The 18,134-nt window shown below is 38.5% G+C and overlaps 1 protein-coding gene across 3 annotated transcripts in view; it reads left to right on the top strand.

Annotated features, from left to right (window-relative positions):
• Positions 1–16,452, top strand: part of CDK7 (cyclin dependent kinase 7) — a 20,690-nt gene extending 4,238 nt beyond the window's left edge. The window contains exons 1-9 of one of the 3 annotated variants that reach the window (XM_042825783.1): positions 7–190; positions 1,260–1,328; positions 3,042–3,152; positions 4,867–4,985; positions 6,008–6,107; positions 9,361–9,447; positions 11,305–11,454; positions 13,042–13,189; positions 16,261–16,451. In XM_042825783.1, coding sequence (XP_042681717.1) covers positions 1,311–1,328; positions 3,042–3,152; positions 4,867–4,985; positions 6,008–6,107; positions 9,361–9,447; positions 11,305–11,454; positions 13,042–13,189; positions 16,261–16,286 — 759 coding nt within the window. In that variant the 5' untranslated portion in view covers positions 7–190; positions 1,260–1,310 and the 3' untranslated portion in view covers positions 16,287–16,451. Of the gene's footprint in view, positions 1–6; positions 1,329–3,041; positions 3,153–4,866; positions 4,986–6,007; positions 6,108–9,360; positions 9,448–11,304; positions 11,455–13,041; positions 13,190–16,260 lie in introns of those variants that run through there. The other 2 variants (XM_042825785.1, XM_042825782.1) reach the window with 2 other exon arrangements.
• Positions 16,453–18,134: the final 1,682 nt, after the last annotated feature.

Genomic DNA, 18,134 nt, shown 5'->3' with positions numbered 1-18,134 from the left:
TGTATAAATTATGCAGTAGAAGGCAATCTATGTATTTCACACAGAACATAGTGAATCTCTCAAGTTTATTTCCACAGGCATTACAGAAGCAGATGATATCAACAGTGTGAGAAGGAATTTGGCAAATTTGCAATCATTCATGAATCCAAGAGGGCAGAAGTTCTATATAACAGTTGAGCTTGGGTAGAGGGTAAGGATGCAAGGTGTGCTTTGGAATATCCATCAAAGTTAGCAGAAACTTGGGGGTATTGGATGGTAAGCTGGATATGAACCAGCAATGTGCACTTGCAGCCCAGATAGCCAACTGTATCCTGGGCTGCATCAGAAGAAGTGTGGCCAGCAGGGTGAGGGAGCTGATCCTGCCGTTCTACTCTGTGCTCTGCTTGCCTTGAGTATTGCATCCAGATGTGACATCCTCAATACAGGAGAGATGTGGACCTGTTGGAGTTTGTCCAGAAGAGGGCCAAAAAAATATCCAAGAGATTGAACATTTCTGCTGTGAGGGCAGGCTGAGAGTGCTGGGACTGTTCATCCTGGAGAAGAGAAGGTTCTGGGAACACCTGATAGTGGCTTTTCACTATGTAAAGGGGGGCTGTAAGAAGGAAGGAGGCAGACTCTTCACCAGGGTCTGTTGTGGTAGGACTACAGGAAGTGGTTTCAAAATAAAAGGAAGATTTAGATTGGACAAAAGGAAAATAATTTGTGCAGTGAGGGTGGTAAGGCACTGACTGGCAGAGGTTGCCCGGAGATGTGATGGATGCTCCATCCCTGGAGACATTCAAGGTCAGGCTGAATGGGGCTCTTAGAAACCCGATCTGGCTGTGTGTGTCCCTTTTCCTTGTAGGGGAGAGGGACTAGGTGATCATTAAGGATCCTTAGCACCTCAAACAATTCTATGATTCTATGAATTCAAGATTTTTAACTCTAGGATGGAGAGGTAATTGTATAAAATGTTACCAGATAATGTGGGCTTCTTGGCTACCGAGTTAAGAACTAAACTGAGTAATAAATTTTGTGTTGCAGGTAGGCGAACTGCAACAGTGCTATTTCATATTACGGGGTTACATTAAAGAAAACAAGATTCAAGACAGAACTGTGAGATCAGTTCCATGCTTTCCCAAGTCTAGGCCGTAGGTAGTCCTGTGCCTGTCTGTCTCTGCCAGTAAACTGAAAGTGCCTGTGCAAACTAGAGTAGAGTGGAATTTTAGAAAACTGGAATTGAGGGAGTATAGTTCATCATAACATATTTTGTTTTACAGCTTTTAGATGCATTTGGACACAAATCCAATATTAGCTTGGTGTTTGACTTCATGGAGACAGACCTTGAGGTAAGACGGATTAAGATATCTCTTATTTCAGTATCTTCAAATGCATTTTGAAAATGCGTTCTGAAAAACATATTTTTATAGCCTTACTTTTACTGTATTTTTTTAATTTTCTTTTTATAATGGTGTCTTTCATTATGTAACTTGATTAATATTATACCTTTAAAAGAGTTGGAATAGTGTGACAGTTTTTGTGTAATTTCAACTGAAAATGCCTTTACTTTTAAGTAATTTTTGTCAGCTCTGTTACCAGGAAACAGACTGTTTACTATATTAGTTTTCTAGGAACTTCAGTCAGAGCATAGAACCACTGATCATAAGCCAGGATCTCAGAATGCAATTGCTAAGCACAGTAATGTAAAACATGCAGAAGTGAGTGTGATATTATTAAAGTATGCCATGTAATGATCTGACTAGAAGTCACATACTCCTGGACCCTTCTTTTAAATTTGACAGTGGTGCTTGCTTGCAAGCCTGACTCTTACATTAGTTTATCTTACTCTTTCATTAGTTTATCTTTTGCCAAAATATTTTTATCAAATACTTTAGTGCAGATGCTTCATTGTGGAGCACTGCTGAGAAGACATTTTGGATGATTCTCATGTCAGATGTGTATATGCATATCCATACTCTGGAAGAAATTAACCCGTTGTACATATGGCATGAGACCCTGGAGCTCACACTTGAAATATTAAAGTAAAGCATTGACAAGTTTCTTGAAACTCAGAGGAATATAAGACTGAAGTTTTACTTTTCTTCTTTTTGCTCATAGAAGTAATGCCTACGCTTTCTAGAGGATTGATTTTTACTTAGTAACTATGCAGTGTTTAGAAATCAAGAAGGTACACTGTACAAGGAGGAATTAAATACTTAGTAACACAATGCAGAGCAGTTATTCATGTTGTGGTATCATTCAGACATCTTTGTTAGGGACTAAGGCCTGTTGTGATTATGCACGTGCTGCATGTTGGAAATTCTTTGGTTTTAGGCTGTTGCTTTATAAATCTCAAACAATTTAAATATTGAGAAATGGTACTAATGAACTGAAAAGCAATATTAAACAATTTTGAGGGAGTGACTTAGAAAGTATTTTTAAGGAGGATGTTCACTAGAATTTTGATGTTAAAAATTAAACTATGTTGAACACTTAGGTTTGTTAAAATATAGTGTCGTGGCTATACTTCTCTGTCTTTGTGGGGGGAAAAAAAGGAAACCAATGTGTTAACAAGGATTAGATGCTTAAATTGCACAGAGGACAAATGAGCATGTGGGAATATAATTTCTTGTAGATTATTAACACATCTGTTATTTTTGTGTACAACTTTTTTGACTTGTCAGATTGGATATGTTTGGTATGAAGGTAAAATAAAATCATGCTTCCTGCCAATTTTCTAAATGGGCTGCTTATGCCAAGTTCACAATAGACCATCTGGAGTCCCTGCTCCGGTTCTGATATCTAGATCAGTATAGACCTGTGGGTTTTTGTTTTGTTTTGTTTTTTGTTTGTGGGTTGTTTTGGGGGGAGGGGAGTTTGGTTTTTGTTTTTTGGGTTTTTGTTTTTGGACAAAGGATGGGAACAGTAGAGTACGTATAGCTACTAATTGCAACTTTATCCTAAAGCATAAGCTAACTTTTGAGCTGAAAAAACTGCGGAATAATTTTGCATTATAAGCTTTTGTGCTTATCAATCTACCATTGTCAATCTAACGTTTGCAGGTTATTATAAAGGATACTAGTATTGTGTTAACACAAGCTCACATCAAAGCCTACATGCTGATGACACTTCAAGGATTAGAGTATTTACATCAACAATGGATTCTGCACAGGGTAAGCATGCTCTAAATGCCTTTGTTCCCATAACAAATGTCACTTTTGATTGGATTTTAGTCTGAATAATGAAACCTTCATTGGTTTGCAGTGCATAGGGTTGCACTAGCTGTTGAGCAGTGGCGGTTGCAATGCTGGAAATGTTAAGAATTACTTACATCTATAGTGTAGATGCTTATATGTATAAGTCATTCCAAAAGTAATGCTTTCTATTAATTCCCATGGAAACTGCGATGCAAAAAGCACAATATCTCTATACAGCAGAGCAAATTCTGTTTTTCAACATAGTCACCACTCTTAGCTATGCATTTTAATCAGCAATGAACAAGAGCCTCCTTGCCACGCTCTTAAAAACCAGCATCAGCAGATGTCACTCACTGTCTCTACTGCAGTAACACACCATCCCTTCTTTATGTTCACATCCAATGTTTGGTCTCCATAAACATTCAGCAAGTGTCAGTGAGAATGTCAGCGAGTACCATTTTTTTTACACATGGAAGAACTCAGTTCTGCAGCTTTGCTTCATCTGCACTTCCATGTCATATGCTGTTTTGTTAGACTGCCTCTCTGCTGCCATCTGTCACGTGGCAAAATAATATAATGGGATATTGGTGAGTAGGTTCAACCTCTACTGCCATACCACCATCTGCCTCTGACACTGTGGGTCAAAATACTAAACAGGAGGTGCTACTTTTTGAGCAGCCTTTGTCAAGCTGTCTCAAGTGATTCATGACTTTGGTTAGAACTGTGATCTAGTCTGGCTTAGATGAAGTTAACTTTCTTCATAGGAGTTTGCATCATGCTGTATTTTAAATCTGTAGTTAAAACAGTGGGCTGTTTTCCGCCTGTTGAACACTGCTTGCACATCTTCAAGCCTTTTTCTGCTCTGCCTCTAACCCAGCAGATCTGCTTGGAGGGGCTCAAGATTGGGACAGGACGAAGCACTTGGGGCAGCTGACCCAAGTGGCCCAGAGAAATGCTGTCTGTGGTACAACAGTGTGAAAATAAATAAATAAAAATTAAAAAACGGGATATAGGGAAATATTTTGTGTTCCAAGTTGGCTGTTGCTCAGAGGCTATTTGGGCATGAGTCTCTGCTTGTGGGAGGTGATAAGTGAATTCCTTTGAGTCCCTTGTTTTTTGGATTTTGTTTAGTTTTTTTCTCATTGTTTTTGGGCTTTTTTCCTCCTTTCACCTGTTAAATGCCCTTTGTTTTATATCAGTCTATGAATTTTCTTGCTCTTCTTGTCTCACTTGGGTGTGAGGAAATGCAAGTAAATGGCTACGTGCCTCCTGGCTGCATGCAGGACACAACACTGTTACTGTATTAAACTATATCCGTCCGGTAACCTCTCCAGCTGTCCAGACAAATTAGCAATCATCTTATTCTTTTTTTTCAACAGTGCCGTAAGACAGAAGTAACATTCTTGCAGCAAAGCAAAAACCTACCACAAATCTGTGTTTTTGAGCTCTGGAAATTAAATAGCATAATAGTCAAACTGAGATGTTTGATTTTTTTTATTTTTTTATTTTTTTTTTAATTTTCATTTATGTGGAAATGATGTCATTTGTTTTCTTCATCACAGTGTAAAAACTCAAAATATATTTAGACTGAGTTTTAGAATACTGTTACTATACTCTTGCTGGGATGTTCTCTGTATGTCTGTTTTTATTAACAATGACAGGATTCCTTCTTTGCTTTCTGTACTGACAGGATCTTAAACCAAATAATTTGCTGTTAGATGAAAATGGTGTTTTGAAATTGGCTGACTTTGGCTTGGCAAAATCTTTTGGAAGCCCAAACAGAGTTTACACACACCAAGTAGTAACAAGGTAAGACATTTCTTAGATTGATGGTAAATGTTATGTATTACCCTGTGGAATACACCCAGTTAAAGCAACACATTTCAAGTTTGATTTCTAGCTCAAGTAGTATGACTATAGTGGCAAAAAGTCTCATAACTTTGCGTAAAGAAAGCATAATAAAATGTTTTTTAGCAGTGTTTTAAAGAATGATTAGAATTTGTGTCCCTGGAGGTTGTTCTATGGTATGATACAGATTTGAAGCATGTGAAAATAACATTTATTTACCTACAAATCAAGCTTTCAGAGAGACAGTTGTTACTTGCTGCTAATCATGAACCCACCAGTCTTTTGTAGTGAGGCACATTAACTATTGTGATATAAAAGCTCAACCCAGTTAATGTCATTTTTGATGTGCTTACTTAAGACATGTACTCTTTTTTTTTAAAAAAAAAAAAAAAAACACTGCAAAATAAGTTTCCTTTGGTCCACTGTAATGCTAAAACTATGCAGCAAAACTGTTTAATACCTTCATTCAATCAAAAGGCATCAGTGATACAGTTGTTTGAAATGCAGTGTATATCAAATCTTGCCCAGCTTCAAATAATTGCTGCCAAGATGTATTTTACACAAAATTAATTTCTGAGTCTGTTGCTAGTTGTATTTTTGAAAGCTGAAAGGAACTCTGTCTTAAAGTACCATTTATTGAAAATAAATTTAAAGAAAACAATGATCTGTAACATGTAAGCCTCCCTATATACTTTTATACTTTTTCCTTTGCATATCTGCAATTCTGTTGTTTGCCCGTTAGCTCAGCTGTAGTAAAACTGTGGTTACGCATAGCCCCATGATGTACAATGCAATGCTTTTCAAACTTAAAAAAACAAAAACAAACAAACAAACAAAAAACAACAACAACAACAACAACGCTTTGTGGTTCTTTAATGTTTGGAAAATACACGGGCAAGAGCAGAATTCTTCTTGTAGTCTTGCACTGCTGCAGCATACATCAAGTAAAACCAGGTTTTCCTGAAACGTTTTTTTCTGTTCAGATGGTACCGATCCCCAGAACTACTGTTTGGTGCTAGAATGTATGGTGTTGGTGTTGACATGTGGGCTGTTGGTTGTATTCTAGCCGAGTTGCTTCTCAGGGTAAGTCTTCAAATGTAAGCATTTGTATTTGTTCTTCAGTGCATTTTAGATGTGGGTTTCTTCTTCCCTGCAGTAGTATAATCAATGGAAACTTAGGCTACTTCCTAGGAGCAATGAAAGGGGGCAGGAAGGAAATACCTTCCAGAAGTTTGCTACCTAAATGGAAGGGGAAATTTTCTAATGAGCTGAGGTTCCAAAACCATTGCAAAGATTGGAAACCTTAAAAAACAGCTAGGCAAAAAAGTACAACAGAGTATCACAGTTCTGCCTTTGGGAAGGTGAGTAAAGTAGTTTACTCTTCCAGTCCTCTCCGTGTTTTCTTTTCACACAGCCATTCCTCAGTTTTCATCTATGATATTTGCAGAACATTTGGCATCATATGTACATGGTACACTCTATAAATTGTTTACCAATATTTGGGAGTAATGACCACAGTACAACTGTAGATTTATTTGTAATGAGCTGAAAATGTACTGTTGTTGTTGTAAACTGTGGCTAGTTAATAGACTGGAGTGAGGCTGGAGATAGTCAAGATTACATTATGTCACTAAGATGTTATGTACAGGTGTAATCATCCATAAATATGCTTTATGGAAATAAGCAATTATGTAGGTCTTCTGAAAACACTGAAGTAGGAGGTAGGAAGTGGAGGGCAGGGGGTACAAGCATAGCTGAAAGCATGAAGTAGCCTGCAGTATAACTTACTTCCCAAAATAAGCAGGTTCTGCTTGATTCATGCACTTTAAGTGTATGTTGTATTGTGAACCAGATTAGGTAACTAGTCTGTTTGAAAACACTTGGGAATATATCATTTGCCTTGTCTGATTTATCGTATGTATAGATGTGCCAGTACAAGTTCAGAATGGAAATACAGAGTGGTTGCTTAAGAAGCATCAGTAGTGCATGCATAAACATAGATGAGGCCACAGGTGTCCAACCTTCTGGCTTGCCTGGGCCGTGTTGAGTGAAAAGGGATAATCTTGCACTGTGTGTATGTGGAATGCTGCAGAAGAGATGACTGCTAGTTATTTCCATGGCGACAACAACAAATACAAATAGCACAATAATTATTTGATAGAGCAAATTCTCAGCAACAAAACAGTGTTTTTCAATGTAGTCACCACTATTAGCTGTGTTTTTTTTCCCAACGTTGAACAAGAGCCTGCATGCTGTGCTTATAAAAATCTCTACCTGTGAAGGTGATACCTGTTCCACAGTTGCTGTGATGGCATCAGTGCTGATACGCACCATCCACCTCCTCCCATCTGCTCTGTGGTCCCTGTAAATGTTCAGCAAGTATGGATGGATATCAGTGCATGCCATTTTTTTTCCATGTGGAATAATTCAATAATACACCTCTTGCTTCATCTGCACTTCCATGTCAGATGCCATTCTGTCAGAGTGCCCCACTGCTGCCATCTGTCACACAGCAACAACATGGGATGGGGTATTGGTAGGAAGGGTCCACCTCTACTATCATACCACCAACATCCACCTCTGGCAGTGTAGGCCAATGTAATAAAATAGGAGGCATTACTTTTGGAGCAGCCCTCGTAAAATATATACTTAATGCACGTAAGTAAACAAAACTTATTTTATTCTGTAGTATTTCTTACTAAAACCTAAGAAGAGCAGCAACAACACAGACCTAGTGAAACATTTGACTTTGCTTTTGTACATTAGCCTGGTTTGATAGCAATGGTCGCAATTCTTAGTGCTTTGCCAAGGTGTTCATCAGAAATCTTTATGAAATTTTACTATGTTTGATCCTTGAAAACAGTTGTTCACAAATATGCGTACGGCCAAAGAGCAATGGCGTATTGATGAGGTGTGATTGTGAAGTGAAGATCTGTGAAGATAATTCTCTTTGGTAAAATAGGGCTTATAGGGGTCCAGCAGAGAAACATGATCACGCTTTAATTCAAATATACCAAAGAATTGGTGATTTTTCCTGCGGCCTTGAAACCTATTCTCAAATTACTTAATCAAAGTGGAAAGCACAGCTGCTTATTTTTTGCTGTTCACAGGACTGTGTTTAAGCAATATGCCTCAATACATGCAATTATTTGCCTTAACTTGAGCCTTAAGTGCACTGCATCCACGCCATGCCCTGCTTTCATTCCAGGCAGTGCCAGTTGCACACTGCTGTTTGGTTGTTGCCGGCAGTGGTTGCATGCTGGAGGCGGGGCTGGGCTACTTGGCAGGGCAGAGCCACTGCTGTGATGGTACAGGGCAGGGAACAGCTGCAGGGCAGGCTGGGCCAGGCTGTGTGTGGGCTGCAGGTTGGACAGGTGTGGATTAGACCTCTGAAGTTGTGTACATTGTGGAAAGTTAGAAAGCAAAGACATGATCTAATTCTATTAAATTATTTTTCTTACAAAGCAGGTTATGTTTATGGCAAGGTTTTATCACTATGATAGTTTTAAATGTATCTGTCTCTTCTTCCTGGTGTACTGGATTGAAGGATAGTGAAATTTCCGGGAGCTTTACAAAAGCTCTTAAAGATCTTCAATGGGCTTTCAAGGCACCAAAATTGAGTGCTCTGCCTTACAAGGGTGTTCATTATGCTCTTTCTGTCCTTATGATTAAAATACTGTCTCTAACTTCACTTTTGTTCACGAAGTCCCTTTTTTTTTCTTTCACTGTGTGCCTGTTGCATGAATGACAGCTCAAACTGGACAGACATGCCGTTTTTTCTGTCTTCTGCCTAGCTTAGTTGACATCTTGTCTTAGAGTTGACGTCTTGTTAGGCAGTTTAATCCTTTATGGATATGAGTCAGTATAATTTCTCTTGGTGCTCTTTCGTTCTACTGTTATTAATTCTCACTTTTGTAATGTGATTGCAATCCACATAAATGTTTATATATATAATGTCATGTAATGTCACCTATCTTGAGGTTGTAGGTGCTGGAAAGATTATTGTGATCAACAGACTGTAAATTTACAGCTCAGGGTAAAACAAGTTAGCTTGATAAAAGAATGATTCTACATTAATGCTGTAGTGGTTTTAATGTTATGTTTTGTTCTATTCTGTCAAGTCAGTGATACTAAGCCTGGGTTACAAGAAACGTTCAAAATCTATGTGGATGTCACTAGATAGCTTTAAGTGTTCAGTGTCCCTTGTTACAGGCACATGGTATACAAAGATACCATTTCAGTTTGAATGTGTAATGCAATTATGACGAGCCACTCTAAGATAATTTCTGTAATTAAGTCTAGAATTTAGTTTAAATGAGCTGTTGCCTTCCTCCAGGTTCCTTTCTTGCCAGGAGACTCTGATCTTGACCAGTTAACAAGGATTTTTGAAACACTGGGCACTCCAACAGAAGAACAGTGGCCTGTGAGTCCTTTTGTTTAACACTCTGGCTTTAATTTTACTTGACTCTACTTTTGCTTTTGAAATTAACTTTAAAAATGTATCAGAATATTTCATTAAGTTCTCAGAATGCAGCTGCCTCTCACAAAGAAAGAAGATAAGCAGCTGAGACTTCTATCTCAGCAAATCTCTAATCATTACAACAGTATTTTTAGCATCATGCAGCAGTTGAGAGACATCTTAATTTCCTTTCTTGGTCCACAGTTTCCCATGCTATTGATATAAAATTAATATTGATTGCTTAATGTTCTTGAGATTCTTGATATATTGATGTTTTAACTCGGAAGGCTTTAATTGCTTTCAATGTTAGGAACAATTTATAGGACCTTAAGTTGGGCTGTCCAGGTTTTTTATTCGGGATCCATTAAAAGAAAGAAAGACAGTTCTGAGGCAAAATGATTTCTCAGAATAGCTCTCTGGTAATATACAGAATTCAGTGTCTGTCACTGCAGTGGACCCTCTTTTTTTTTTTTTTTTTTTTTTGTGATTGGCACCACTGGCTTTCAGTGGCATTGTATCCCTAAGTAAATACCTGGCATTGCCCTCGCTCATGTGCAGCATTCTACATTTGGCCTCGTTGAACCTCCTTATGTTTTCATGGGCCCACTTCTCCAGGCTGTCCAGGTCCCTCTGAATGGCTTCCCTTGCCTCCAGTGTATCAACTGCACTGCTCAGCTTGGTGTTGTCTGCAAACTTGTTGAGGGTGCACTCGATGCCATTGTCTGTGTGAGTGATGAAGACATTGAAGAGCATCAGTCCCAGGACTGACCCCTGAGGGATCAGGGGTCATTGTATCCTGCAACTGTTCCTCCTGTATGCCAGTTTTCCTTTGTATGAATGGCACTTAGGTGCTACCTGAGGTGGTCACTAAGTGGATCTATAGCTATGTGAAAAAATTTTGTGTAAGGCAATACTAGCCCCACACAATTCTGTTGTGCTAGGATTCTAAAGGGAGGCGCAAAGATTTTTGCGATGATATTTTCTCTTTCTTGGAGGTGAGAAAAGGAGAGGACAGGAAATTCATTAGCACAACAGAGATAATGCATTCTGAAATTTATTTCCAAACCTATGATTTTCAAATATTGAAACCTTTGCAGTCAAAGTTGTAACTGATTGCACACATTTTTTACTGCAGCATTAGTGTTTTATTTAGCTTGAATAAACTTGATGAGCAAACTTACTGAAATATGTTGATTGAAAGGTTTAAAATACTTACTGACATCTAGATAATTGTCTGTAACTGGTTTAGTTTTATGGTGAAATTTGAATAGAAGGGTTGGTTGATTTTTTTTATTTTTTTTTTATTTTTTATTTTTTTCCTGTACCTAAAGGGGGCAAAAATGCCATTCATCTTTTGTTTAACTGGTTTTTCCTTCATTCCCTGTAGCCCATAAATAAAACATGCATTTGAAAAAGTAGCTCAAAATGCTAATGATGGATGACAAACTTTGAAGAGGACAGTATATTACCAGGAGGAAGTGCACATTGGCTCCTCTGTGTATCTTGTCTCTTTACCATCTGCTAGTTTTACTTTGCGCTCACTGTAAAGTTCCTCCATGCTTCCTTTGTTAATTTTGTTTTCTATTGTACTCCTCACTACTGAAGCAGGAGGGTGAAAGATTACTTGGTAATGGTTACTGCATCAATTCTTTTTTTAGAGTAATTTTTATGACCTATTATTCCCACACTCAGGTATTAACAGGGTGTCTTGAAGAGCAGTTAGCTTCTGCTGTGGATACAGCTATATGAAGTTTCATTTCTGTGAAAAGCTAAACTCCTTCAATCTTGAAAAACAGACATCCCATTTTTGTGTCTTTGTAGGGAATGACAAGTCTTCCGGATTACGTCACGTTTAAGTCTTTCCCTGGAATGCCTCTTCAACATATCTTCAGTGCAGCTGGAGATGATTTACTTAGTCTTCTACAAGGATTATTTACATTTAATCCTTGTTCTAGAGTTACAGCCACTCAGGTATAGTACACCTGTATGTGTTCTAATCTTCATTAACATACTCAAAACATTAGATAAATGTGTTCTGAAGCTAAGAAGCCGGTCTGAAATTGAATATCTGTCTGTGAAATACTGTAAGCATATTTCCCACATTTTATACAGAAAAATTTGAAATAACGCTCTCTGATAATCACTGCTCCCAATTATGTAGCCAAGGTAGACAACTAAAAAGTGTATGAGCCAGACAATCATAGTCAACATTCAAAATTCAGTTTCCTAAGCTAGCGAGTAAATCTTAACATAGTATGTTTTATTCCCTGCTTTTAAAATGTTTTCATCTTTAATTCATCCAGTCTCCAATTTCATTTAAACTTTCTTGGTTCTTTTTTAAAATGGACATCTGGTGACTTAAGCCACTGTCTTGATCTGAATTTCAGTTTCTATCTTGCTTGAGTAAAATTGATCTCAGTTTCACTACTGTTTATTGGGTAGAAATAAATGACTTTGAATTAAAATCTTGCAGAATGTTCTGTTCTAGTTGAAAATAGGATTACTGTCGTGGGCTAGGCACGGCAACTAATTCGAATATTTATCACCTCACAGTTACGGGGTATCATGCACACCCCCACTGCAAGGCTGGGACTCCCTCATGGCTTGCTGGACAAGGCAAATCTCAGTGCATGTTCGATACCCTTGAACGAATTGACTTTTTGAGAGCATATTGAAGGATTTTGTTTTAGTCACCATCTCTAAAAATGTACCTTCCCAAGTAACTAGTTGCAGCATGCTTGAGACAATTCCTATATTAACTCATATATATGAAGACATTTTCCAGGCCATATTGTAAGATGGTGACTTGAATTTATGTGATTTTTCTAGTCTTATGTTTTTAATGACATCTCCACGGTGTAAGGCAGGAAAGCGATTTTTGCATACCATATTGGCTTGATTTATACATGGCATTGAATACTTTGTAATTGGCATAAGCAAAAGTAGTGTAGAGCTAACAGACTACATAAGTAAAGCCATAAAGCATAGTAAATGGAAGCTGTGGAACTGCTAAAATTTAAAATAGGGTATGTAATTTTTCTACATCAAGTTAATCTTGCTTACATGCTCATTCAAACTATGTCTTCTTGCATTTTACACTGTAGAAGCAGCACAGTTAATGAATAGGAAGACCGGTTTTAAAAGCTAGCAAAACAATAGTATTCAAAACTTTGGTTACGCTATTTTAATCTCTTTTTCTCACTTCCATCTTTACTCATGTATCTCTTCTCTTTATTCAGAAAGTGAGTTCTTCAGAGCTAGAAACTCACTGATCTCCTGCAGTGTCATCTAGAATTTTGTTAGAATGTTTGAGTGCTAGCTAGAAGTGAGCTTGCAGTTATCTCTTAGCTAACGAAGTACCATGGTAGTCACTGAGAATATTAAATCTTGCTATCTTTCAGTACAAAGATGCTTAAGTAGTTTCTGAAGTCTCAATTAAAATCTATTTATTTCATTATAGTCTCTTCATATGTGAAGTTCTGATGCTTATACTGATTACTGGTTTTTTTTTTGGTTTTTTTGTTTTTTTGTTTTTTTTTTTTTTTTTTGGCTGTTAAGGCATTGAAACAGAAGTATTTCAGTAATCGACCAGGACCCACTCCAGGATATCTGCTACCCAGACCCAACTGTGCTGCAGAGGCTGTAAAGGAGCAACAACACACACTTTTGAATTTAAAAAGGAAACGAGGAGAGGGAGTAGATCAAGGTAAATTCTTAATGTTTCACCTGTTTTAAAATGGGAACACGAGAGAAAACTGTACTTCCAGTTTTTCAAAACATAAAAACTCTGTGAATGGATAGTAACCCTGGATACCAGTACCATCTGTAGCCCTTTAGGATTTGTGTTTTCGGATAAGCACTTGAACGTAAGAATGGCTTAATTCTATAATCTAACAGAATTGGTACCAAAAGACTCTTTTGCTATGCTTTACGGATCTGCTAATTAGAAGAAATCTCTAATACTATTAATCTTTTAATGGAGTGTGGTATTATCTACTAAATGAGAGGCTATCAGACTTTCTTCTTGTTTTCTCAAGCAAACAAGAAAATTCTCTGTGAGTTAATAAACTTCATATCACTTAGAAAAAAGAAGGGAGAAATAAGAAATAAATATGGTATTTCTTTTATGTGATAGATTAAAGAATGTAAGTCAAATTTAGAGGGATTTCTGCTATCTCCTTTGGACTAGGCAAATGAACTGTTAAGACTATGCAGGGTAAGGAAGATCTCAGTACATTACAGTGATCCTTTTAAGAAACAAGCCTATCCCCTAACATTTTCTTCCATACGGAACCTCCAGTTTTCCTCAAACAGTAGTACATACTTCATACCCTCATAGCAAGGAAAGGTTTGCGGACTCAACAGCTGTATGTGACACTAAACTAGTCAGCCCTTGTAGCAGAGAGGCAAACATTAATTCTTGAGCTTGGAGTCTGTCATCTTGGCAGCAGGAATTTGCTAGATAGTAGCAATTAGATTAGATTAATAGCTATATAGTAGGTTAATACCAGTTTTGTTTTTACCAGGATGAGGCTGTTTCAATACAAGAGTGTGATATCTTGCTGGAACGGAAATGCTTCCATGAAACTGCATTTCCTCATGAGCTCAGATGGACAACTAAATTATTTAAGTTCATCTTACTGTTCAAGCACTTTGACCCGCTGTGTTAGATTATGTCAAATTACAAGTAAAACGCATTAGCTCTGATGCTAACCTCCACGCAATCCCAGCCCAGATAACAACACTTATCAGCACCCCTCCTTCTGCACCCCTACCTGGCACAGGGGCACGAGAGACGCACGCCATAGGGTGTAGCTCCAGTGCCCATTTATTGCTGCACAGCAGCCACCTGTATACCGTGACACATGACCGCCCCGTGACCTGTTAAGCACCACCCAGAATCACCCCCTGTAGCTACCACCCACCAAAGCCCAAGTGCCACTCACATCAAGCACTGCCCACAAGCTCATTGGCTTAATTTTTCTTTGAATTAGAATCTTTAATCTGTTCACTATTTGCTGACCTCAGTATCACGGGTCAGCTGACATGTGGGAATTTGTCAAGTACCATAGGTAATTCATTAAAGTCATTAGTTGAAGCTTTTTATCTCTTGCACCTAACACCATGTGTCTGCAATTAACATTTTGAGGTCCATGTCCCTAGAATATTCAGTTAGCTGAACAACAGGAAAGAGAAAGAAATGCTTCTGAGTTTTGCAGTCTTGCAAAAAAAAAAAAAATCTTGAAATCTTGCATTTGTCAGTGAGCAGAGTTTCCAGAGCTGTGTCAGAACATGCTTTAACATCTTTACAAAAGTCTGATCTTCAGTAAGGGGAAATCAGATTTCTGCCTCAGACTTTGGACAAGGCTAGGACTTCAGAGTTTAGATATAAATAAGGCATTTAGGAATTCAGCGTTACTTTTTGAGGTATTTTATTGTCAGCATGAAAAGTAGCATCACTTGCTTCAAGTGCTTGTTGAAACATGTCAGAAAATTATGTTGTGTTGCTGGTGGAACCTGAATGTATCAAAAGTGTAGATCTTAATAGCCCCAACCAGCTTAGAAAGAGAGAACCAGTGTTACAGCCAACAGATCTGCTCTCCTGGATTTCGTCTGATACCCTGATATGGCACAGTCCTCTGAAGTTAAAATGAAGTTGAAGCGAATATTGGAAGAACCAGTCTTTTTTAAGAGTGCAGCATCTTTTTACTGCTGTTGAAAGTAGAAATGTGCAAAAATCATTTTGAAGTGAATAATCCCTTGAAATTCTCAGGCTTGTATGTGCTTGTTCTTGCACAGCATCTTCCCCAGCCCCGCTGAAGTAGCACTGCAGAAACTGAGTAGCTTAAACTGGGAAGCAGTCAGTGTCCTCTTGTAAAATCTTGTCATCAGAAACTGGCTGCTATGAGTGCACTTATGCCATCCCCATGAAGTGCTGCTTTTTCACAAGAAGATTGCCTTGGGGAGTGCTCACTAAATTCAAATGTGCAGCAGCTGTACTTTTCAAAAAAAAAAATCTATTGCCAAGGGAAAACTAGCAGTACATGAATGAGAGCCTGTAAAAAAGCATTATACATAATTGCTGGCTACTGCTGCCACTTATTTCTAATCAGTAAGGTAGGTGGAGGCACTGATGCCCGCTGGTTGTCCACCTTTTCCACTCTGGAAAACAATCAAATGGAGCACTTCTTCTTCAGGATGCAAACTTCCAGTCCTGTTAATTTGCATTTCTACAGAGCTGTAAGCTCTGTAAAATTGAGAATACAGAATACAGCAGTGATCTCTTTCCTAAGATGGTACAGATCTGAGAATAGGCAGGTTTCCTGTGCTATTCTACACTGGCTTGGAAAAAAAACCAACAGCCTATTAATGTCTAAAGGCGCTTCTGTAATTTGGGTGTTTGCTTAAGGTTTGTGGGAATGATTCATTGTTAATTTCTATTAGAGGACACTTGCTTATAGGATATGTAAAAATTGTTGGATCCTTCTATAGAAAACTTTGTATCCATTCCAGAAGGCAGCTGTGGTTTATTCTATCAGATTATAAATAAGCAGTAAATGAATAAATTAGAGGACAAGAGGTGCATTATGCTAATGCAGAAGTGCTGCTGCCCTCATTTCTGCAGTTGATACTAACAGAAATGTGGTTGAAGGTAAGTCACAGACTTACAGAGCTGTTACCCCCTAAAGACAGTTCTTCTGGGTACTGACTGTGTGTGAAAAAGATCACTCATCATTACCCCTTTACTGTGCTAACAATGTGATTTACACTTTTCAGGACTACCAAAAAAATTGATTTTTTGATTGCTGTGGATGGTGGATGAAAATGAGAGCTCAAGTGACCTGAGTCCCAACCATGAAAAACTCTGTAATAGTCACTGGATGGTTATTTTTAGAATATATTAATATGTAAAACGTGAACATAATATTTTATTAATACAACTGAAGTTTTTAATTTTTTTTAAAATAAAATGCTGCTTAAAAAGCAAGATGGTCCCTCTCTCTGATTTGCTGTCTCACTGCTTTGACTCATGTTTTGAGGTACAAGTCTGAACCACCTGCATGCTGCTGATTTACACAGGCCAATTTTGTAGACCCTTTCTGTTGAATCACATGCATTCCTTCACAGAGGCCCATCCTTCCGAGGAAGATGGCAAATGTGGCACCTGGAGCTTAAATGTACATGGCTGTCTGCCAGCACTCACAATGTGTGTTGGAAAAACTATATCACTATAAGAGAAAGACGGGAGGCTTTTTGTTTCGGTTCATATGCCAGTGTAACAACTAAGTTTGCATGTACTCACTCAGACAGCTTGCCTTATGAATTTCAAAGGATATGTTCACTGTACTGAAAACAATATGGTGCTCACAATGACTGTGAAGTGGTTGGGTTGTTTTTCTTACCACACATTCTAGTCTTCCGGGAGAGATTGCCTGGGAGCGTATAAATATGGTTTTCTTCACAGCCAGGATTGCAATAGGGGTAGAGGGAGACCCAGTTTGGGAAACTACACCAGACCTGTGAATGTGTGTTTGTTGAACATTTTTCACAGTGCATAGACTGAGTTTAGCTCTGTTGCAAAGTGTTTGCTGGGCAACAGGACTTCTCCAGTGGAACAAAACAAGCCAGTAGGTGCTGCTGATGCAGCTTAATTGTATGCCCACCATAGTGCAGTGGATCTCTGGGATACCTGTTGAGGCACTGTCGTTTTCCCACCTATGAACTGCTTTTAGCATTCCATCTTCTAATGTATGTAGGTTGCCCTGAAAGTGACGTCTCCTGTGGAAGACTGCACACTGCACTATGCTGCTGCAGTTTCTGTGGAAACTACAATGGACATAAAGAGGACAATAACACCACATGAAAGGTCAAATTTACAGATATGGAACACTGTTTTTCATCATAGTCACCACTAATATGCATTTTCACCAGCAATGAACAGAAGTCTGCATTGCAATGTTGCCACCACTGGTTCCAACACACTGAAGCCAATTTTCAGATTTGTATACAGTTCCCTGGTCATAATCCACCATTTTGAGTGGATGAGCTGATTGAGACACTTGTTGTTTTGTGGCGTGGCAGCTGTGCAAGGCTGTCTGGAATGTGGCTTGTCTTTCACATCACTGTCACCACTGCTGAAAGTCACCATCCACCACTTCACTGTGCACACATCCACTGTTCAATCATAGAATCATAGAATCATAACATGGTTTGATTTAGAATGGACCATTAAGATCACCTAATTCCAACCCCCTGCTGTAGGCAGGGACACCTCCCTCTAGACGACGTTGCTCAAAGCCCCATCCAGCCTGGCCTTGAGGACCTCCAGGGTGGGGGCATCCACAACCTCACTGGGTAACCTGTTCCAGTGTCTCAGCACCATCACAGTGAAGAATTTCTTCCTATTATCTAGTCTAAATCTACCCTCTTCCAACTTAAAACCGTTTCCCCTCATCCTGTTGCTACGTGCCCTTATAAAAAGTCCCTCCTTGTTGCAGGCTAGCAACACAACACAGCGTTCTCGTGCAAAAGATTCCACTTTATTTTCCCAAGCAAGCTTTTTTTATTCCAGTGTGTATTCAGTTCATTTCCACTAACAATCCAGTGGCTAGAAAGCAAGCAAGTTTTGTAACAAATCTTCATAACAGCAT

The sequence above is a fragment of the Centrocercus urophasianus genome, unplaced genomic scaffold (assembly GCF_019232065.1).
Source record: "Centrocercus urophasianus isolate 14NV4802_14NV808 unplaced genomic scaffold, USGS_Curo_1.0 seq_25, whole genome shotgun sequence".
Lineage (NCBI taxonomy): Eukaryota > Metazoa > Chordata > Aves > Galliformes > Phasianidae > Centrocercus > Centrocercus urophasianus.
This window is presented reverse-complemented; position numbering and strand designations above follow the sequence as displayed.